At 34.8% G+C, this 24,495-nt stretch overlaps 1 protein-coding gene across 8 annotated transcripts in view; it reads left to right on the forward strand.

Moving 5' to 3' along the window:
• DGKB (diacylglycerol kinase beta) overlaps positions 1–24,495 on the forward strand; it is a 694,510-nt gene that overhangs the window by 199,786 nt on the left and 470,229 nt on the right. For all 8 annotated transcript variants that reach the window (XM_072783961.1, XM_072783954.1, XM_072783956.1 and 5 more), the window contains 4 exons: positions 6,209–6,326; positions 8,480–8,568; positions 8,651–8,767; positions 19,355–19,453. In XM_072783961.1, coding sequence (XP_072640062.1) covers positions 6,209–6,326; positions 8,480–8,568; positions 8,651–8,767; positions 19,355–19,453 — 423 coding nt within the window. The remainder of the gene's footprint in view (positions 1–6,208; positions 6,327–8,479; positions 8,569–8,650; positions 8,768–19,354; positions 19,454–24,495) is intronic.

Consider the following 24,495-nt stretch of genomic DNA (forward strand, 5'->3'; position numbering starts at 1 on the left):
TGTATAAGCCATGTAATTATGATCACAAAACAGAGCATTTATTTGTTAGAAACAGATTTTTAATTCCAAGGCATGGAAAGTGTTTTACAAAGCAAGAATGACACAATGACAACTGAGTGATGAGGGCCTTTTTTTAGTAATTGAGATTTATTTCCTTTTCTGTAGGCAGTTAATGTGTTATGTTATTACCTGTAGAGAATTTGATTCATGATGCCATTCCCCCCTCAATCCCCCCAACCCTCCCCACCCCATTTTTGCTAATCAAATTGGAAATCTAGAAGCTTTAGGTTGAATCCAGCCATTTATTGTGCAGCCTATCTTGTTATGTTGTCCTATATATTCTTGTCTTCTGTCAATTATGAGCTCAGGGAGTAGATTCTAATTGATAGTGCAAGTTAAATACCATGGTGTATTTGAAAGTGACTATGGTGTACCAGCCAAATTACACAGATAAGAACATTGTCCTGAGAGAGTAATCCTTACTTCTAAAACAAAGCAGAATGGTTGTGATTTCAGTGTAGTTTATTTTTCTCTATCAACAGAATTTTAAGAGCTATTCTATTTTAAATGTTATCTGTTTTGGCACCAAAATCGGAAATGTAGTTTATCAGAACCTGATTCTATATCAAATGCTAGAGAATAAGAGTCATTTCATTTCTCTTATAAGAAGTCTATCAAACTGGGATCCCTGGGTGGCGCAGCGGTTTAGCGCCTGCCTTTGGCCCGGGGCGCGATCCTGGAGACCCGGGATCGAATCCCACGTCGGGCTCCCGGTGCATGGAGCCTGCTTCTCTCTCTGCCTCTCTCTCTCTCTCTCTCTCTCTGTGTGACTATCATAAATAAATAAAAAACAAAAAAAAAAAACTTTAAAAAAAAAAAAAAAAAAAAGAAGTCTATCAAACTTAGCATACCCAACATGAAATGGTACACTGTCTTACATCTAAGGAATACTGAGAGTTTGGATGGCACTTGTGATTTTGATCATACCTGAGGCATAGTCATTTATACGGGAGACTTATTCTTCCTTTCATGTCACTGAAAAATTAAATTCAATTTTGAATGAAAATATTTCATTTTAAAGTAATTATATCTAGCACTAAACTCTGCTTTAGTAATTAGTAGTCTCTATAAAGGAACAGAGAGTAAGTTAGGCTTTGTGAACCGTAAGGTCTTTATTGCAACTGCTCAATTCCACTGTTATGGTGGCACAAAAGGAATCACAGACACTAAACTAAGGAAAGAACAAGGCTGTGGTCCAATAAAACTTTATTTACAAAAGTAGGTTGCCCACTTTGACCCAAGGGCCATAGTTTTCTGACTTCTAATTTATTCTGTCACTAATCCTATTACAAACAGAAAGAGTTTCAATTTATTTTTAGTCATTTAGGAGAAAGGAATCTAGTACTCTTTATTTCACTCACTTAGACAACCCCAGCAAGACATGTAGATGAATGAAGAGATAGTACGGTAGCAGTGAACTTCATCAAGTCGGTATCTTTACCTTGGCTCTGTTATAAACTAAGTAGGTCATTTTGTGCTAGCCAGTCATCCTCTCTGGACACACAGGAAGAAGCTAGGCAAGAATATCCTTTTCCTTTTCTAATATTGGTTTAGCCATTCCTTTTCTTAGATGAACAAGATAATTAATAATGTCCCAATTCCTAGTATTTGTAATCTTGGATCATTATTAGATTTTTCCAGGAAAATTCCTGAATTCATATTATCATAAAAACAGAAATACACATTTTAGTAGGAGCTTGGCTTAATATAAGAATACCTTAGCTTCTTAATCTTAGATTGTAGTCCCCACATCTGGCATGTATGGTTTTTGAATGGATATATGTTTTGATTTCTCTATATGTGCTCTCAGATTCCTAGACTTTAAACACTATATGTAATTTAAACTTTGCTGTTGATCAAAATGTTTCAGGACATATTTTTTTTCACCTGACTCAGCAAAGTAAAAGTAATCTTTTGGTATGCCTCCTGATTTCTGATGGAATCTATTTCCTGATGAAATTTCTGAGTATAATGGAGAGCTGAAGATGATGCATTCTTAATAGACTAAGCTATATTTGGAAGACTAATGTTTCACACTCTATTTTTTAAAATTTAATTTTGTTGAGATGTTGTTTTGCTGTTTATATATTGCTCAATCTAGAAAGAAATTAGGAAGCTGGATAAATGCAACAATTCTTGAGATTCCAGGTTGGGTCATTCCAGGAAAATGACTATGTGATGTGCCATGCTGTTGAGTTTGCATTTGAACCCAAGAATGGCAGGGCCTGAGCCTAACTTCAGAAAGTCTGGAGATATGCCATTGATTACAACTGCACTCAGAATTTTAAAATGTCTCTGTGTATTCTCTTTGCCTAGACCTGATGTGGCTCATCTTTCTGTCTAAAAGAGCAGTTTCTTTCACATTGTTGTAATTTTTTAGAGACCTTGAGCAGAAAAGTAAGGTGATTTAATGGTCCTTATTATTTAATGTGTTGGAATTAATTTGAAACATTAGCCCTTAAATGTGTTTTAAGTGAAGTCAGTTGAAACAGGGATGTGGCCAAGTATGGGCATTAAGAGCATTTTGGCCATGACATTAGTGAAATTTTTCCTTGAGGTCTTTTGAAAAAATGACATTATTTATAATAGCTCTAGTTCACTTGAACATGATCTGTGATCTTGGATGCATTTAGGGAAAAACTAAAACTTTAGAAATTTCTAGGATAACGAAGTAGGTTCCAAAAAGTTCCAAAAGGCATTCTTGCCTTCGAAACCTCCTTTTGACTTCTAGGGGAATAAAAGGGAGGAAGAACCTGGAGCTTCTTCTCCGCGCGAACTTGCCTACGTTTCATAAAGTACTTCCCTGTCGTAATTGGTTCGCAGAACAGAACTGCTTTAAATTTGAAACATAGTGTTTTACTAATACCAGGAATAAATTTCTACTAAGAGTGATGTCTAGTAATAATGATAAAGTGAGAACAAAATTTTTAAGAAACAAAGTATAGTAAACCTGCAAACACTCTTCTCAAACCTTGGCCGAAATGTTGGGATGTTACACAACTCAACCCAATGATGGTAATCATATTTGCTGTTTATATAACACCAGTCTTCTGAGGAGCTAAATTGACTTCACAGGTATTGTATAATGAAACCTCACACCATGGCCTGGGAGGGGAAAGTGGGTGCTTTCATTTTATTAGAGAGGAAAATAAGAAGAGAGGTGAAATGTCTTATCCACATTTTCATAGTAGGCCAAGAATCAAACCTTCTGGATTTCTTCATCATTTCTTGTTTAAAAAAATGAATTCTTTTTGATGGCAATAAATATTTATTTGCAGTAGAAGTACTAATAGGAATACGCTTTACTGGCTGATAGAATATAGTAAGGGACAGATTCTCCCCACCCCCCACTAAGTTTACCATCTAAATAAGACAAACAAGACAAGACATGAAAATACAGAGAGCTGGGGTATAATTTGCACTGCTGAGAAATAGTTGGCTCCTGGTTTCAATTTCTTCTCTCGAAGTCACATACATATTTCATCCTTTGCATATTTTGGCAATGTATCCGGTTAAGAGCTATAAAGCTATTTAATTTGTTTTTTGGTAAAGTATTTTATGTCTGGGTAATGGATTTGTACTTCAGTTGCAGCCTGTAACATGGCTAAGTGTTCTGATTGACAGAACACCCACGTTCCGACTTGTTTATTTTTTGATAAGGAAAATGCCAGCTAACTTAGTCCATATGTGCTCTTCAACAGGATGAGGCTTATTCACATGTAATGGACACTCATTTAAAAATAAAATGACAAGGATTATAAGAACAGTAATACATATGAAAATTAGATTTTTTCCCTTCCCTCTTTTCACTTAGGAATGTTAGTTTAAGCTGATTTTATCTACCTGTATCTATATATTATATCTATCTCCCTATCTGTATATTAAATTGACAACCCCATTACTTAAACTTTTCACTCAGGATGTTTTATTTTTAGCCGAAGGAATAGAAATTTTAAAATATTGGCAGTTTGAAAAATAGAGCAATGCTAAACAAATATGTAAAACGGTCCATTCACATAATAATGATATTAGAAATCTTGTGATTCAAACAAACCAGAAATGGATTCAGAAATTACTATAAAACCTATTTCTTAAGTTGTGGAAGAAAATTGAAACACCACTGTCTTCTGATGTCCTCTCCATGACACTCTCTACATAACTGCTTTTGTTGAGAGCTTGTTAGTCTTTCATCCAAAAAAAAAAAAAAAAAAAAAATCTGAGCATTGTCAAGAACTGTGAAGAGTCTGAGAGTCACCCTACTTGTAAGATAACAAGCTTGCTTGCTAACATTTCATGAGTAATGGCAGAGGACAGGAGACACCTAGGACAGAAGCAAAGGACTTCTTTATTTATAGCAAAGTAAGATGTAGGAGCTGCATGTCTGAGCCGGTTCTCCTGGTATATAGAGTCTCACAAGGATGATCAGGAGTATTGCCCAAAGAATCACTGTGCACAGCATCAGAGCTTGAAACCCTTGGCTTTGAGAAATTAACTCTCTTATAATGTGCAGTAAAGAAACCTGCTTAACTTTTTCCTAGAAAGGACAGTTTATTTTTATTATGCCAGACAGTAAGTAAACCTGTCCTCTCCTCTGGAGGGAGGTACATCTCTATTGCTCAAGGCTGTTTGTTTTTCAAATATCTTTGAAAAGATAGCCTGGAAAAAATGACAGTTCTTGTGCTTACAAAATGTGCAGAAATTCAAGACACCCATGGAGAATTATGTCCCAGGAAGCATTTTCATTAATGTTTCATATTATGATGCAAATTTGACATTTCTAGTTCTAATGTAAGAATTAGTTACTATGGATTTAATCAAGTACTTCAGATTTGGTGTTTTATCTCTTGACTAGAAATAGGAAAAGCTGGCCAGGATGCATTATTATTAATATTTTAGTATGAAGGGAAATTAAATTATCTGGACATGTTTATGCTGTCCCACTACTACAGAAATTGTATTAGTGTCTCAGCACACAGTAGGTGATCAAACAGTTTTATTAGGTGAATGTATTCTGAAAAATATGACAACTAGGCTAACTTGAAAAATCACGCCCTATAATGGTTTCTATAGAGTAAGTGATGTCTCAATTAATCTGAGTTTGATACAGCTTGGTGATGGTATACAAGGGCTACATGTTAATGCAGAAAATGATATATAATAACTTCATTTAGTATCTTGACCTTCTTGCAAGGAATTCAAGAGACTCATGAGCATCATATTATTTCATTTTACTTCAATCTGAACAATATAGATGTAATTAAATACCTATTAGAGAAGTAGCTATTATGATATTATATAGTTTTACTTAGAAAAATAAATCATAATTATAGTTGCTATGCTAAAACATGAATTAATTTAAACCTAAGGTTTTATTGCAGCAAATAACCATAGTAATTGTTATAAGTAAATACAGTGATACAGTTCTAATATTTTAGCACCTTTCTATGAGATTAAAATCACATTTTACAAAAGAGGAACAAGTAACATGATAATATAATTAGATCCCTAAAAAGTTTATCTTTTAAAACTTGCAATTTGTGACCTACAAAAATATACCATTGTAAATTATAAGCTGTAAGTAATCCCCAACTGATGTCTTAAAATATCGCCAATAACTTACTTTTAAGTATTGTTCTTTCCCATGCCATTTGGTCCCATTTCTCTGCCTCCTTTAAGACCCCACCATCATGAAATTTGCACATTCCTACTACTAAGCAAGGGTTAATATCCTTTCCAACTTTTTATTTGTCGGGCTTTTCCACTGAAGAGTGTTTTCTCTCTCTTTATTCATTTATTTGCTTCTGGAATTGTGCTAAGGATAAAATATTCAAAGGGGAGGCAGACATGCCCCCATTCTTAGGGAGTGCTCAGTTTGGCAGGTCATGATGATGGTTTGGGACATGCTGTTGGACTGTTGACATTAGACAAGAATGCATGCGTTGCTATAGTATCCGAGATTTGTTAGCAGGATCTCATTCCACTAGAGCACATGTGTTTTTCTAGACTCTTTGGCGATCTTGGAGAAAGTCAGGGATGAAATAACAGATTGTCTTCAAATGCCTCAGTCCAGCTCTGAGTTTTATTGGCACTTGCATATTCCACTGTTTATTTCATTAAGTGAAATCTGTTTCTCTTACGTCCTGTGCAGAACGTGAAAGATGATGGACAGCATGTGTGGCGACTCAAGCACTTTAACAAACCTGCCTACTGCAATCTTTGCCTGAACATGCTGATCGGCGTGGGGAAGCAGGGCCTCTGCTGTTCCTGTGAGTACACTCGCTTTGTCTGGATGTCATCACCTCCAGTGGGAAAAGGTTGATTTCATGGAATAGTCCTATTTGTAGATGGAGACCTAAGAAATCATTCTGACCCTTCCTGTGCCTAGAATTTATGTTTCCCTGCAGTATGTTCCTAAATGTTTAGGTCACTCTAGCTTTAACTTTCTTCAGTTTTAGGAAACCCTCCCCTTGGAACAAAGCTAGGGACATTTTCCAATTCATTAGCCATTTTCTTTCTATTATAGTGTCCATTGTCATATGAGCCTCATTTTTTTCTGGAATTATTATGAAAATTGCCACCAGTTTCTTATATTTATATCTTACTCATATTTCTTCTTTCCTCTTCAAGTACTTTATTCACATTGTCTTTCTATAATGAGCCAATTCTTCTAGGTCTTTTAAGAAACCATTGAATTAAGGATTATTAATTTGCATTCAGATTAAGAATACAAACTAATCTTACACCTCAGCTACATGATTTTTAATGCTATCATGAGGAAAGCCTTCTTATAAGATTAGTGGATATTGGAACCCAAAAGATTGCTCATGAGTTGTGACCATTATTTTGACTTAAGTACACTTATCTTTGCAATTTTCTTTGTATTCTGTTGAGTGAATACTGCCCCCTAGAAATTTCTGCTAGGTTATGTAACAACTAATTTATAGAAATCACTAAAGTATTTTTAAATAAACAAGATTTATGCCTGAGAAATCTTACATTCTCTAATGCCCTTGTTAAAGCAGAGGGGATATTGTGACCTCCTCACTAAAGTAGGACATTCTCTTCGCCCAGCAATTTGTCCTCTCATCACCTTTTCTGCTATGTGTGGAGTTACTGAAACTATCATTTATTAGACACATCCCATTTTTGTGCATTTGTATTAAATCGAATTTCTTACATGGCTTCCATATAGTATATAGTTTTTTGATATTATTTTTAGGTAGCAGCTTCTTTGGAAGTATATCTGAGATTTCAATTCCTTTCAGATGTATTATTTGACATTAAAACCATGTTTTAGTGATATTAATTAACCATGGTTAGGTGACATTAATAAAGTTATATGAAATCACAATATGTCAATTCAGAGAGCAGTTTCTGGTGGCCACATTTGAAAGGCTAGTTATGCTAGAACATTCTTTACATATAAAAGAAGTAACTTGTTTTTAAAGTTTTGTTGTTTTTAAGATAAAGGATTTTTTCATGGTAGATTCTATTGATAGGAGCATATGAAACAAAATGATAACTCAAATAATGTGAATGATGTCATATAGAGTGTGAGAATTTTGTTCACAAATTTTAACTGACAAGTGTGACAAATGCAATACTCGATATTATCACCAATATGGAAAAGAAGAAAAAGTATGATTTCTTTCTCAGTGTCACTAAAGGAAATTATAAATGTGGATATTTTGGAACAGTTTTACAATATGAATAGTATGTGGATTTAGTATTTTTCATTCTATTTCTATAGTGTGGTTTGTTTTTGTTTTATTGAGAAAGCTACATGATCATTTTTTCTTTAGTTTTTGATTTATGTATATTTATACATTTAGAAGTCTTTCAGAAAAGGCTGTTCCTTTTGGACAAACAGTACCATGATGGCAAAATGGGGGATAAACTTATACTGAAGGCCTGGCATGCATGATGAAATCTACTCTCTGGAAATGGACTAATCAGCCATTTAAGGTTTAGATAAATCAATAGAGAAAATAGCATAAACTCGTGGGCTTTTATTTCCATGCCCTCCAGCTGCTCTCATGCCTATACTTTGTAAAATATAGATTTCTTCCTTCTAGCAAATGATACCAAGCCATTTGGCAGTCATCAATTTGTCTTTAATATTTCTGTCATCTGGGAATTATTGTGAAAAATTTGAGTGAGGCCTGATTTAATTAAGCATTTCCTGCTATGCCATGATAGAAGAGTCTTGGTTTTTCACATGCATAATATTTCCTGTACTAATTGGCCTTTTGTATTCCATGGTAAAAACAGTCAACTTAGACTTTTTCTTGATGTAGCTGATTGGATTGATTAGGGACCAGTGGATATGAAATGAGGTTCTGTTAATGTCATTCTTTCCCTATAAAATTGCAATCAGGCCCAGGATTAGCTCTGAATGTGTGTACATGTTTCTTTTCAGTTTGCAAGTACACAGTCCATGAGCGCTGTGTGGCTAGAGCGCCTCCTTCTTGCATCAAGACTTATGTGAAGTCCAAGAAGAACACTGATGTAAGTGTGTGGTTCTGCTTGCTTTCTTAGGGTGGTGTTTATGGATGCTTCTTCTTATCACAATGCTCTTATTTTATTTTAGGTCATGCATCATTACTGGGTTGAAGGTAACTGCCCAACCAAATGTGATAAGTGCCACAAAACGGTTAAATGTTACCAGGGCCTGACAGGACTGCATTGTGTTTGGTGTCAGATCACAGTGAGTAACATCGGAAAACAAATCTCTAGCATTCACGCACAATGGAGACTGTGTATCCCATACTCTACAAGAGTTTTACCCTGGATGATCATCCTGAATTTTAGACTACATCAGCATAAAACCATGTATCTCTCAAAGGGATAAGAGCTAGAGTCAGATCTGTCTTCACAGAATCCAGACTTTTAGAGCTAGTGACAGCCTTAGAGATTATACCATCATGCAAATTCCACTTATGTTCCACGGAGCTCTAGGAGTTATCAGGAAGGTGATGAGAAGCCATGGCTAGGGGTGGGTGACATGCATGGGACACATTCTGAGTAGAATTCAACTCTCCCTCTATCCCTAATGCTATTTTGGAAGAAATTTCTATTTTATATGTTGTAAATTTATTTTAATCACAAAATTATTTGGATGAATAATGTGATCCAAAGACTTAATTATATAGTGAAGACACTATGACCAAGAGAAACAGAGCAAATTATTATTGACCACATGATTAGGTGGACATGCAAGTGGGTCCATATTTTAGTTCTTGATGCTTCTAAGGACTTATTTTGCCCTTCTTCATGACATGTTGTTGCTTTGCTTGTTCACTTATGTCATAAGTTGAGGGGTAAGGTTTTACATATGGTATTTACATATAGTGTTTATAGATGTAAACTGTAGTCTTTATAGTGATGTTGACAATTGAGAAAGAAGAGATGAATAGGTCTTTTCTGGGAAATTTTAGCACTTTGCTTAGTTTGCAAAATTATCAATGCCTGGTTCAAATAACTTCTGGAATAAATGCAGTTGTTAGATGGTAATGCTAGTTAATTGTGTTTAACTTCTGGAAGTTAATTAGTTAATTACAATGCCATTTTTACAATATAGTACAAAAATATTTAGGGGATTGTTTCCCCTTACACACACACACACACACATTAATTTTGTTTTATTTTTCCAGCTAGTGTGTCAGCACTCTTGTTATAGGAGAAATTGTTCTTGCTTTTGTGGAATCAAAACAGTAGGGAGCAGTGTTTCAGTTAAGTAAGTTTTTCTGTAGTGCCCCTCAACCCCATTCCGCATAAACCATTTACAATTTTACTTAAACACACATATACATACACACAGAATAATGAGAAAAACAAACTATGACTTGCATTTCAAAAATACGATTACATATTTTTTTAAATGAACACATTTTATTCAATCATTTTCAGCTACTTCTTGGTTAAATTACATTTACATTTGAAATTTCCTCAATTATGAAAAACAGTTTTATTTTTTGAAGTGTTTGGTTGTTATAATAAAATGTCTAACAATGATTTAAATTACACATATGGATTACTTAAACATGTTGAGTCCTCAGTTTTAGGAAGACCACAACTATTTAATTTTTTAGAAACTTTGTGCACATTATATTAGTCTGTTTTTTTTTTTGCTAAACATCTATAAAAATATGTATTTTTGCTAAACATCTATAAAGAATCCTTGAAGTTACCATTGCTAGGAATCTGTTATTGATATTTAAGGAATCTTGAAATTATTTTCTTGTTTTATATTCCATCTTGTTTTCCTAGTCTTCTTTCTTACATTTTAATGATCCTCTTATGTGTGATACCATAAACATCTAAAAAAAAATAATTTTTTGTTTCAGATCTTGTAAAAGCCTGTTTCCCTTATTTTTCATATAGTGCATCTTTAATTAGTTCTGTCTTTACTTTAGCATAAGCTGAATTTGAAGACTATCAGAATTTATTTCTTCTTTGTTATTTCAAATTATTTTCCGGTTCTTCAAAAATTTCAAATGTAATGTCTTAGCTTTATTATTTTTCTTTTCTTTTTTTATTTCTCAAAAAATAAATGTGTTTTAAATGTGTACTTGTTTTTTAAAAAGATTTTATATATTTATTCCTGAGAGACATACAGAGAAAGGCAGAGACATAGGCAGAGGCTTCTTCTCCCTGTGAGAAGCCTGACGCAGGACTTGATCCCAAGACCTGGGATCACCCCTTGAATCAAACACAGATGCTCAACTACTGAGCCACCCAGGTGTCCCAAATGTGTATTCATTTTGAATACTCTTAATATGCATTGCTACCTCTCCTAATACAAAAGCTTTTGAGCTTTTAGAATTTTCTTTTTTTAAATATTTTATTTATGAGAGAAAGAGAGCATGAGCACAAGCAGGCAGAGTGGCAGGCAGAGCGGGAAGCAAGCATAGAGAGTAGAAGGCTCCCCACAAAGTATAGAGCCTAACGTGGGGCTCAATCCTAGGACCTAGGGATCATGACCTGAGCTGAAGGCGATGCTTAACTAACTGAGCCACCCCTAGAATTTTATTTGACTGATCTCTTCTTTTTTTAAATCTCCACGAAGTGTGTTTTTTGCCTTTTCCATTCTATGGAAATGACTATACTTGAAGTTATCATTGCTAGGAATGTTATTGATATTTAAGGAATCTTGAAATTCTTTTTTTGTTTTATATTCCATCTTGTTTTCCTAGTTTTCTTTCTTATATTTTAATGATCCTCTATGTGTGATACCATAAATCTGCATTGCTACCTTGACCACTTAGCAGTTGTACATTTACATTTGATCTTAATCTTAGCCTCAACCTTGAAAGAAATTGGGCCTTCCTGGGGCACCAGGTGGCTCAGTTGTTTAAGCATCAGACTCTTGGTTTTGGTTCAGATCATGAATCTCACTCAGCACGAAGTCTCCCTGTCCTTCTCCTTCTGCTCCACCACCAATTTCAAAAGAAATTGGGCCTTTCTTTGGTAGGAAACAGGGTGTTACCTCTGAATAAACTGTACTTTAAAAAATTTCAATATTTCACACCCAAATCAATTCAGACAACATGACCCTCACATTCTTAAGTAAAGTTCAATGTATACATGAAGATGATTTTATTTGTTACTATGGCAGAGCACAATATAAACTATAAATGTCTTTAAATCTTTTAGTTCTGCTTAGGAAACAAAGGAGCACTGAGGGGTTTAAGGAAGAGTTAAAAAAAAAAAAAAAGGATACCCTCTTACTAAGCTCTGCAAAGTTCAGAGCTTTCTGGTGAGCTTCAGCCTTATTTTTCGCAAACCATGATCTCTAGAAGTCCTATGGGTTTTTGGTTCATGAAACAAGACTTGCATAATTTTTTTAAAGAAGTTCTTGTATATCCAGAAAAATATGTAGTTCTCTCAAAAATAAATTCATCCTCTATGCACTTTTGGTTTATTAACTGTAGCTATTTTAAGAACACATTTATTAATTTAATGATTTTGTACCTAGGTTAGATGGAATACATTTACCTCAGAATATTTATCGATTTAGTATAATATATAGTTTCTTCTTAAACCATTATATGAATACTTTAGTATAAACTGATCTGTTCTCCATCCCAGTACTTACCTACTACTACTGATTGCCTAAACAGACTGAATCTACTTTCTTATGTCTTCATACTTCGCAGAAGGTTCTATTAATATAGCAAGTATCTAGCAGAAGTTGTGAAAGAGATGGGCTGTGGCACCAGCAATGCTGAGATTTAGGAAGACCTATCTGAATGGAATGTGTGGGGAATAGATTGCAGAGGGAAACGAAGAGAATGAAACGTGGCTTCATTTCATAGGTTTTTTTCCAATGTCACTGCTTTCTTTTATGTATTACTTTTGGAAATGGGTTAAGTCTTATAAGTCGGCCTGACCAGATTCTTAATATGTTCACTGTCCAACAACTAAGAATAGTGGTTGTGTAATCTTGGGCCAAGTATATAAGAAGTTTTGGGCAGTTTCCTAAATTTTTTTTTAAGATTTTCTTTATTTATTCATGAGAGACACAGAGAGAGAGAGGCAGAGACTGAGGCAGAGGGAGAAGCAGGCCCCATGAAGGGAGCCCAATACGGGACTTGATCTCGGGACTCCAGAATCATGACCTGACCCGAAGTTAGACGCTCAACCTCTGAGCCACCCAGGCGTCCCAGTTTCCTAATTTGTAAAATGGAGCTAACCACACCTATCTTTTAAGATTGTTATAAGAATTAAATGAGTAAAAAAGAAAAATCTATGTAGGTGGTTTAGGGCAAAACCTTACACATAATAAGTGTTCAGTAATTGACAATTATTATCATAGTGAAAACAAGGTAAAATATCATAGGGGCACAAAAATCCAAACCCTGGCTCACAGAGGAACTCCATGAATATTATTCATGCCCTTTCTCTTTCACCTCTGGAAGGATCTAGTTGCCCAGTTTAAGTCAGAATAGAATAGCATCTGTACATTCTAAAATCATCCAGAACCATGTGGTCTTGAATCTCACTAAATCCTAGACTAAGCTGATTTATTTATATTCACAAAAAGAAAGTATTCCAGCTCTCTCTTTTCTATCAGACATGGTATCATCATGCTTGCAGTCATTGGAAATAAAGTTAGAAGTCAATTTCTTTTATTCTTGTCTTTCACCTTTCTCTCATATATTCAACCTATCACTGAGCCTTGACATTTTCTCCTTAAAATATCTCTCTTGGATTTGAGTTTTTGTATCCATCATTCACAGCCCAAGTGCAAACTCTTAGCACCTCTTAACTAGATTAGAGTCAGAATCTCTTGGCTTATCTCCCTAACAGAAGGTACTTTTCCTATAATGCAGGCTGCAAACCACCTCCAGAATCATCTTCTGAAAATATGAGTTTGTTATCATATGCCACCTTCAGCACCCTATAATAGTTCTGTGATAATAAATGCAGCCCTCACTTCCTCCTACCCGACCTGGTTTTCAGTTCCTCAAATATCAGACCAAACCTAAGCACATGACGTCTATGTTATTCCTTTCTACACACAGCCTGCTGGAGCTGTGTAGAGCTGTTGGCACTCCCTTGGGAAGGCCATACTTCCCCCTTACCTGTTACTTTGCTTACTCTATACCCTTGAGTATACCCACCTTAAATTCTAACTACACCCCCAAAACCAAATTAACTTCTGTATCTGCCTTTAAATTTTCCTTGACATGAATATTTCTCTTTTTCTTTTGAATACTATCTGTACTTTTGTTCCACACCAGAAGGAAAGAGTGAATTCTCTCCAGTGGTTTCATGTCTGCATATCAAAGTTGTGCACACTTTTAGATTACAATATGATCAAGATCCTGGTCAAAAATAGCCTTTTTTTTTTTTTTTTTTCCTAATCACCTAAAATGCTTAAGAGAGTATAGAGGTTAGGGGAGGTCCTCAATAAGTTCACTTTAATGACTGTTATACTAGTCTTCTTAATGTTAAATATTAAATTTAGATGAATATCATAAAATCTGAGTTTTTTAAAAAATATTTTATCTATTTATTCATGAAAGACACAGAGAAAGAGGGGCAGAGATATAGGCAGAGGAAGAAGCAGACTCCCTGTGGGGAACCTAGTGTAGGACTCAATCCCAGGACCTTGGGATCATGCCCTGAGCCAAAGGCAGACGCTCAACTACTGAGCCACCCAGGTGCCCTAAATTCCATTTTTTTAAAAGATATCCTGTAATACCTATATCTGCATCAAGTATACAAGTAAGTTTAGACAAATATTAAAGATAAGAACTCATTTTAACACCCCATTTTTAGTTAGCACTTGTGCTTTTTGAAATTATACTAATCTGCTATCCTGTAGATATAAAGTTAAGCTCTTAGGAAACAGCTTTATCTCCTGTTGCAAATCTAACCACTTAAAAAAATAAAAACAGAAAACTTTTAAGAAGGCTGTGAGCTATCTGCTAGCACTTATGCAACCATTTTCTTGTGTTTTATAATTCAATCAGCCAGGCTAAATATCTTCATTGGTTCTCTCTTCCTTATATTCTCTGATCCTAAAATGCCACTGTTTACATGAGCCTATTTCTGCTGAGAGTGTATTTTCTTGACATTCTATTTAAAACAAATTATAATTTGCTCCTGGTTGTAGTAAAATGTCCCTGATGAGGTAGGAATCATCAGGATAGGAGGGTGATACATTTCATTTGAAGTTGACAAAAGAAAGCCTAATATGGTTCTGAGTTATTTATGTTTGGTATCATGTAGGGCTACTAAAATACTAGGCTATGAGTAGTAGTTTTTAAAGATTTCCAATGCCTTTCCAATAGCAATTTCATGCTTTAGCAAATGCCTGCATTAAAGCAGCACCCTGAAATTGCAAAATGTTAGAAACGAAAGAATGTATAAGCCAACAGTATTCCTTTAAATCAGGCCACTTAGTTTTTCTTCAGAAGAATGACTTCTGTGTCTTTTAATCCAAATACATATGAAAATTTATTTTCTATTTTTTCCTCCTTTGACTTGTTAGATTCCAGTGCTTTCCTCTCAATATAGTACCCCAACTCTTTTTGCAACTCCACCCTGTAAATATACACACACGCACACATATTCACATACATATATACTCTCACATATTTTCTTTTTCATCCTAACTTGAGACAGCATTTTCCAATAAACATAGATCTGGCTGTAAATTAGGTGCTGTTGGAAATTGTCATAAACTCTGAAATTATCTCCAAGTGTTTAATTCACTTCCAGGAAAAGCTGGTTCATATTTTATGAATTTTCTAGATATAGGATTGATTCTCTTAATACAAAAGAGAATTTCTGTACATATAATAAAATGGCCTAAGGATTTCTCTTCCTTACTCTTAAAAAATGCAGACAGCCATGAATGAAAGTAAAAACACTTAAAAGAAGGTAACGATTTCTTATCTCCGGGACTCCATTGGCCATTTTATTGAAGAGGCAGGATTCATCAATGCTCTAGTTTATTACTATTCTTGATGAAGATTTTTGCATTTACACTTTTGCTGATTTGGGATCTGGGTTATCTTTAAGGCAATTTTCAGTCTTCAGCATCTTATTGACACTGAAAAGGACTCAGCTGCATCTTTTTCTTATACGCTTGTCTGTAAAATGCCATGGTGACAGGTTTAAGCAAATTGTTTTTATTGCGGATTATGTTCACTTTTTTCTTTTTTAAAATTGTATTGGAAAATAACGTACATGCAGAGAATATAAATATTCTATGGGTAGAGCTGAATGAATTTTGCATAAATGAACACCTCATAAAGAAGACATCTGATTAAGAAATAAAACATTACCAGTAGTCTAAGATTGTGGTGGGGGGAAAGAGGGAAGGAGCTTTTAAATTCTATCATATGGCTTGTATTTTTTGATATTCAGTTTTTTTTAATAGACTTGATTTTAGAGCAGTTTGGGGTTCACAGCAAAAACTGATCCTCACCTTTTTAAAAAAGGAATTTATTTATTTATTTATTTATGAAAGAGGTAGAACACGAGTGGGGGCGGGACAGAGGCGGAGGGAGAAAGAGAGAGAGAGAAACTCCAGAAGTCTGGGCTTTGAGCAGGGAGCCCAAGGAAGGCTCTAAGTGAGACTCGGCTTGATCCTGTGACCCTGAGGTCATGACCTGATCAGACACTGAGAGTTGGTCACTCAACTGACTGAATCATCCAGGTGCCCCAAATGATAGTCACTTTTAATCTTGATAAATAGTACTGGGAAATTTAAGTTACTCTTTGCTTTCACGTTCTGCACTTTTTCTTCAAGTGTCTCTAGGCATTTTGGTGAATAAACTAGACCTACTATACAAATTTGACTTACAGCTTTTAGAATGGTTAGAATGATCAATAGTTCCTGGTGTCCTCAGTTTTGACACTTCGGGCTTCATACAATGTCATAGTGTTGATGGCCACCCGAATATATTTATAGCTGTCAGATTCTAGTCTTTAAAAAAGTATAAGATATCATTGTACATTATTAGTTAATATAGACTTTTGGGTAGGAGATGTTTCTTGCAGCCTGTGTCTCTGTTTTACTGAAGATCATCAGATCATCTTATTTACTGACTTTCTTACAGATGTTGCTCGTTGCCCATGGTCCTGCAGGATTCTGTCTTTCAGCTGCCTGGACAAACCTCAGGGATAGAGGCAACAAGACAGATAAACTAAAAAGGCCAATTCTAGTTTTATTTGGTACTTATACTCTGAAATCCTCAAAGCCAAATCTGAAGAGTGACCCCCGATACACATACTCTGTTCAGCTCATCAAGTGTGATTCAATTGGAGTCATTAGTTCTTTCCTTTTGGCTGGAAAACAGGTCTTTAAAAAAAAAAAAAAAGAAAAAGAAAGAAAGAAGCTGTCATTAAGTTCATTTTATGTTGGCCATCTCTTCTTACATCTGGTAACCCTCAAATAACTACACAGAAAGGGGAGTTGTCATTTACCATATCAGTTACAAGTTGTTGGAAACATATGGAAGGAGATGTGAAAGAGGCTGAGGCCCTCAGATGGTGTATCTGTGGTCAGTGCTGGCAGTCAGAGTGCCCTGCTCCTCTGTCCTTTCCAGAGCCATATGTGAGGCTTCACTAACTTCAATCAAGAGAAAAAAATCAGTACTTTCTCAATCTGTGCACATGAGGATTTTTTTTTTTTTGAGGATTTTTATTGTAGAACTTGCCTCTAAAAATTAGAGGCTTCTTGGAATCTGTATCCTGAGTTTTAAAGAAGTTGTACAGGATCAAAAAGCAGAAGTCTTTTTGTTTGTTTTTTGTTGTTGTTGTTGTTGTTGTTGTTGTTGTTTTTCCTGTGACACCTTGGTACAGAAGAGGTTCAAGACTTATTGTTTGGTTCATTTTCTTTATGATTGAGATATAAGTTTCCTAGGACTGCCATAACAAAATGCCACAAAAATTAGTAGCTTAAAACAATAGAAGTTTATTCTCCTTGACCTGTGGAGGCCAGAAATTTGAAATTAAGATGTCAGTAGGATCATAGTCCCTCTGAAGGCTGTCTGGGACAAAGCTTCCTTGGGTCTTCCTAGCTTCTGGTGGTTGCCAGCAAACCTTGGTGCTCCTTGGTTTGTAGTTGCATCACCAAATCTCTGTCTCTGTTGCCATGTGCCCTCTTCCCTTCATCTCTGTCCCTCTATGTCCAGATTTTTCTCTTCTTATGAGAACACCAGGCATTGGATCAGGGCTCCTCTTAATCCAGTAAAACTTCATCTGAACTTGAACACATCTTGATACAGAGATCTTATTTCCAAATAAGTTCACATACACAGGTGCCAAGAGTTAGGACTTCACCATCCTTTCTGAGGAGTACATTGTCCACTATGTCTAAATCCAATAATCCAGAGCTGTGATTTATTCTGAGGAAACTAAGTCCAATAAATCAATGATATATTTCATCACCAAATTTTCACTTGCCAAATCAGAATATCCACTTATTTAGTTCTTTTTTCACATGTGGCTTGAACTTCTTTATCTTCAATGCCTCTTGCCTTCGACAGAGATCAGCAGTGCCTGATAAGATATAAACCACTGGTTTAGAAAGAGTTTACATGTCACTGAGAAGCAACTGATAACTATGGATGAATATGTAGAAGTTTCTTTCATTTCATGTAATGTAGCCTAATGTGCAGTCATCATAGCCCAAGTAGCCTTAGCTCAGGGCAAGAAGTTAGTAATGACAGCTCTTTTAGATGGAAAGACAACAGAAAAATCCCTTCCATAGAATTCTATCACCAATAATAAATCAACACTCTTTAGTTAAGTGTTTATGTTTGATTCCTAATTAAGTGCTTACTAAGGTAACCATATTAAGTGCCTACTAAGGTAACCATAAGGAAATTAATGTAGGCATGACTTAAATGGAGTGACTTTTGTTCACAACTGAAACATGTTGTGGCTCTATTTTTGTTTTGAATAAAACATGTTATTTTATTAACATGTATAATTGTTCTAAAGTCTTAAAATTTTATATTAAATTTTATATTAAATCAATATGAAGTAGGAGAGGGAGAAATCCCTAGATGCCTTTAGCAAATTTGTATGATTCCAATAATAACTACCACCTCAGTTAAATGAAAATCACTATTTAATGTACTATGCTATAACAACCTTAATTTAAACTTGTGGCCAAGATGGATAAAAATACCAGTTTAGGTTCATACATGTTGAAAAGTAAATAACACATTATGTGATTATACACTAACTTAATGTAGAGCTGATAAATACAATATAAAGATAAATTTTTATAATCATAATCATCTTCTTATATTTATATCCTGCTCCTACTGCGATGAATCTCTGGTTGCATTTACATATTGAATTACAAAGTTAAAACTAATGATGGGATCAATTATGCCCCATACTGAGCTGTGCACTTTGGAATGACTTTGAGAAAACAGGAGGGTCAAAAAAAAAAAAAAAAAAAGCATCCACAGTGCACAGTGGTTTCAAGATTATGCTAACAGATAAGCAAAGGAAGATACAATAATTTGCATTTGTCAAAGAAATCAGGCTTTTACTGGTGTAAAATCTAAAGTACATTTTGAATATAAACATTTCTCAGAATTTGAAAATATGTTGGCTGGGTCACAGAAGTTGCTAAATGGTGTATTTAAGGTAGATATATAAGGGCAAATGTAACATCAGTCCCTTTATGATCCTCTTAATTGTTCTTGGAATTGTTTTTGATGTATTTTTAATGCATTTGCTCTATCTCAGTTGAAATACCTGCTCCATAGTTGCTGTTAGCATGCCAAATGATAGTGTCTTCTTTCTCTTTCCCTAGCTGCATAATAAATGTGCTTCTCATCTCAAACCTGAATGTGACTGCGGACCTTTGAAGGACCATATTTTGCCACCCACCACAATCTGTCCAGTAGTGCTGGTGAGTTTTTCCTTCTCTTCATTCTGCTATAACTTGGGGTTTCTATGACTCACTGGTATGCTATACCACTAAATACTTCCAGGGCTGATTTTCCATTGATCAAGGTAGAGCTCTATAGATCTAAAATACCTCATTACTGCGGAGTAGACACCTTTGCCCACAATATTTCCTTTTTCTTCTTCGTGGCACAATAAACGTTTTAGTAAGGTATGCTCTAACTGAAGCTGACTCAGGCTTTACCACTTAGTCAGGCTGTACTTACCAGAAATTATATAGGCAGAACACTTCTACATTTTACATGTTTTATAGATCTCGCTTCCCAGAATAATGAAGTTATTCTTATGGGTGATTTTGCTGGGGATGCACATTATATATCTGCAATGTTGAGTTCTCTTATCTAGGTCAGAGGCCACCTAGAATGAGGACACATATGCTGAAGAAAGTTATGCACTGCCATTAGGTGTATTTTATTTTTTATTAGTGAACAATAAATTTAACTTCCTGCAAAATGATTAAATAAATATGTACGTGGTAAATGAATAACTGAAGTAACCCACTAAAGAACAAACCTTGATAGAAAGAGAAGTAAATATTCAAAGGTAATATTCATATTACATTTTGAAATCCAAATTGTTTCTAAAGTGAACACTTGTTTTACAAAACAAACTATTTTATATCCATAATGCAGTTCGCATTTTTAAAACGACATGGAAATTAAGTGCCTGGAACTTTAGCTTGATATAATAAAAATACAACAGCTAAGAAATGTTAGACAAATACTTTTCTAAAGGTCAACCTAGAAATTAATCAAATTACTCAATTTGCACCCACTTGTGATTCATTTTGTAATTATCTGTAAAATACTGGTTGTATTTTAAATGTCTTTATTTAAAAAATTATTTCAAACTCTTCATTTTCTTGAACTACAAATATAGAGCAAAAGAAAATACCTCCACATTGCTGAGGATAGCAATAACTAATTCTAAATCTCCTTTCTTCATGTGAGATTCATTAGACATCCTGCACTAAGTAAAATTAATTAAAAATAATGAATGCTGCATAAAAATACTTTACATTTTAGATGAATTTGGGTGTTATTTTATTCTTTCATAGTGTTGTCTTAAAGAGAAAGGACTTGTACAAGTTTTACATATTTACATTCTGTTTAAAATTATCATAATTTTACTAGTTTTATGCAAACTTGATCTCAGATTTTAACCCTAGAAAGAAATTCATTATGTCACCCTACCATCTAGCTGCCAAGGTTAAACCCTATCCAGTTCATTGAACCAGGGGACTACTTCCTTGGTCCATTTATGTCAACCTCTGGTCAGATAAAGTCAAGCATGAGATGCATTCTTTTTATTATCCTATCTTTTCTTTCTTGGAGAGAATCAAAGGTAAAGAACATGTGTTACATGAATATGCTTGTCTTCTAACAATCTTACAAAACCTTCTCATTATTTTTTTAAATAATCTTGATTCTGAAGATTTATTTTCAATCATTAAATCTTCCTACAGCTTTAATCATGATTTGCATCTCAACATTTGCTATTTTATCATATCCTTAGTACTACCTATACTAAAATATTTGGCACTATTGACCACTTCATCCTTCATGAATGCCTACTTTTTACTGACTTCCATTATACCACACTCTCCTGGGCTTTCTTCTGTTTCTCTGGATGCTTCCTTTTTATCTTTCCTGGCTTTCATGACTTCATCCTGCTCCATGTTGGTGCATCCCTTTGCTCAACCCTCATATGTCACAGCTTTTCACTGTTAACATTCTTCCCAGTGGGATCTTATTTATTTCGTTGACTTCATTATCATGTTAATTTATACTCAGTGCATCCTTCATCCATAGGTTTGAATCGCAAACCTATAAAGCTGCAACTTGAAGGGCCATGTTGTCTTACATGCCTAATGTATTATTATATTTATTTAATGTAATAATGGTAGCTCATTTATAGAGAGCACATATACCCTACCAGCTACTGTGCTAGGCATATTTATTCATTAATTCATCAAGTATTTATTGAGTGTCTAGTTGATGCCAAATAGTATTATAGGTGGTGGGGTAAAATGGTAAAAGCTAAATTAAATCTTTTTTTTTTTTTGTAGAGTTTTCATTCCAGCAATAAACAATGAAATAAGAAAATTATTTTGTACATGGTTCATACAAAATTGAAGCAGGAAAAGAAGAGAAGGAATGTTGGGGTTGTAGTTATGAAAAGGATAGTCAAGAAAGAGATGTCTAAGGGGATAGTTGAATGAAGAGTTGAGGAATGTGTGGGAGTTACCCACACGACTATGTAGGGATGGAACTGCACAGACAAGTCACCAAGGAAGGACAAGAAAAGACTCAGAGTCAGGACAAAAATGTCTTATCTGCAGTCCATCAAGGAGATTAGTGGCTGAGCGTAAGTGAGAAGGAAGAAGAAGAAGAGAGGAGAAGGTCCAAGATGTCATAAAATTTTCATATCCTGTAGGGCGATTTAGGCCACTGTAAGATCTTTAGCTTTTATTCTGAGTGAGGTTGGAAGCCATTAGAGGATTTTGACCAGAAAAGGGAAAGACCTGACTTATATTTTAAAAAGAACAATGTAACTGTTGAGGAGGCAGCAGTGAGCAAAATTATATGTGATGCTTACTTCTCTTTCTCAGAGAATTAGTTACCTGAGGTCATTGCTGAGAGCAAGTGTGGTATGAACTGTATGAGACCTTTGAATATTGGGAAGAAGTTGCACAACAGACACTGAGGAAAGTGTGAGCTTAATGGATCAAGGAAACACCATTTGATTTGCAGGGAGTAATGAGCAGCCACCTGTTAATCACCATAAATTTAGAATAAGACCAGTAAGCCTAGATGAATATATTTGGTCACATTCAATCTTATTTCTCCAGTTTCATTCTAGCTCTAGGACTAGAATAGGCATACCCTACCCATGAGGAGTCTGTTTTGCTAAATATATTTTAAAAAGAGAGTTGCTATGGAGTTGAGAGTATATGCAATAGAGTGAGTATAAGGAGTGACCATGGAGTTTAAGCTGGGAGGTGCAGGAAGTAATGACATGAAGAGGGAGGTACAATAATTGGTGTTAGGAAGGATATGTTTTGGATTAGAGTTGAATCCAAGATTGTTGAAATTAAGGTTATTAGTGTCAGGTTGTGAGAGTGAGTGGGGTAGCACATAGAGAGTTTGATGGGTTGGGGTTACTGGTAATGATGTGTGTGAATTTATTTAATCCTCACAGTGGCACCATAAGATAAATATTATAACTATCTCCATTTTATATCTGAGGAAACTAAGAAACAGAGAGGTTAAGTAAATTTCCTGTGTCACATGGCTATGAAGTGGCAAACGAGAATTGGAACCCAAGGAGTACCACTCCAGAACTCGTGCACTGAACTCATCATTCTCACCCTTTCTCCAAATCCCAAAACAGGCCCTATCCTATTTATCTTATCTTGGTGATGTGAACATTCATATCACAGCTGTCCCAACACAAAAGCCTAGGAATTATCATTGATGCCTCATCTTGAGTATCAGATTAATCACTGAGTAACCTATTCTAATGGTCTCAATCCTTTTTCTTTCCTTCACCTCAACAGTAATCGCCTCACATGTCGCCATCACAAATTGTTCTCCAGGAATGTCCTAATGGCATCCTACTGAATTACCTCCATTCTATACATTCTTCATTCTGCTTTCTGGATCCACTTGCTCAAATGCAATTATATTTTCCTGCTTAAATATTTTAAAATATTTAAAATAAGTACATATTTGGTAATTCTCTATTTGAATTCCAAACTATCCAGCATGGTAAGCAAGTCTCTAACTAAATCAATTCACGCAATCCCTCATATGCCAATTACACACTAGAAATCAAGGATAATTTGAACTACTATAGCAAGTAAACGTACTCTCTAAAGCTTTTGGAGTTTTGTATATGTTAATAAATCAGCCTGAATCATTTTACTTTAAAATTTCCCCTTCTTTGCTAAGTAGAAATTAAAGGTTACCTTCTTATCATGAAGAAAATACACATACTACTATTAAACCCATTAACCATTTAAAAACTACTACTGTAAATAAATTATGCAGTTCTTGTTCTGCCCACAAAATTGCTTACTCTGGGGTCTAAGACTTTTTAATTTGTGAACTCTCACTTGACATCTCAGGAATAATTCCACAGCACATCACCCATAATAAAATTTTAACTTCTGTTTAAAGAAAATCGTTAGTTTTCACAAATGATATCATCTTGTTTTTTTAAATTTTCAACAACTATTTCCTTCTTAAAAATTATGAGTCCCGTTGCTTGTGCTAATGTTCTTGAAGAAGAGCAGGTGAGGTTCAGAAACTGCAAGATGGCCATGAATAGAAGATTCTCTATCACATTCTAGGAAATACAAAATGAAGAATTTAAGATGTCTGTTTTTATTGAGGATTTTTTTCCTTTACCTTGACTTTATAGTCAGGAATTGATTATTGAATGAGTGATATAAACTTAACATGGAGCTTAACTCCTGGTTGAAGCATCTAAATAAAGTACTATAAGGTCAAGATCCCTAGCGGCAGTCTTTTGATATTTTAGAACCTCTTTTTAGGTGTTATTTATCTTTTAAAAAGTTGTACACCACATTTCTCAGCCTCCCAATTGCTCCCCAACACTTGTTATTAACTTTAAGTTAATGATTCAGTAGCTATGTACTTACCTGTTATGGAGATTAGCAAGGTAAGCACCTTCTTTGCACTGATGACATGCTTTCATTAGCATATACTATAAAGGGCTTCCACACATAATTGGTCTTGATAGTGCCTATTGCCATAAAAACGGGTTAAAACCAACTACTCTGAAATTAAAACTGAAAGGTGACCAGTGAGTCTGTCTATACATCAGATGAAATCACTGTTTTCTGGGATTACAATTGGTATCCAGCATGTTTTGAGAATATTATCAAAATGCCATATTGCTTAACATTTATGTAATTTAAAGATTCCATTAAGCTACTTCTCTGACTGTGTTTGCATACTT

This window comes from Canis lupus, chromosome 18 (genome assembly GCF_048164855.1).
Source record: "Canis lupus baileyi chromosome 18, mCanLup2.hap1, whole genome shotgun sequence".
NCBI lineage: Eukaryota > Metazoa > Chordata > Mammalia > Carnivora > Canidae > Canis > Canis lupus.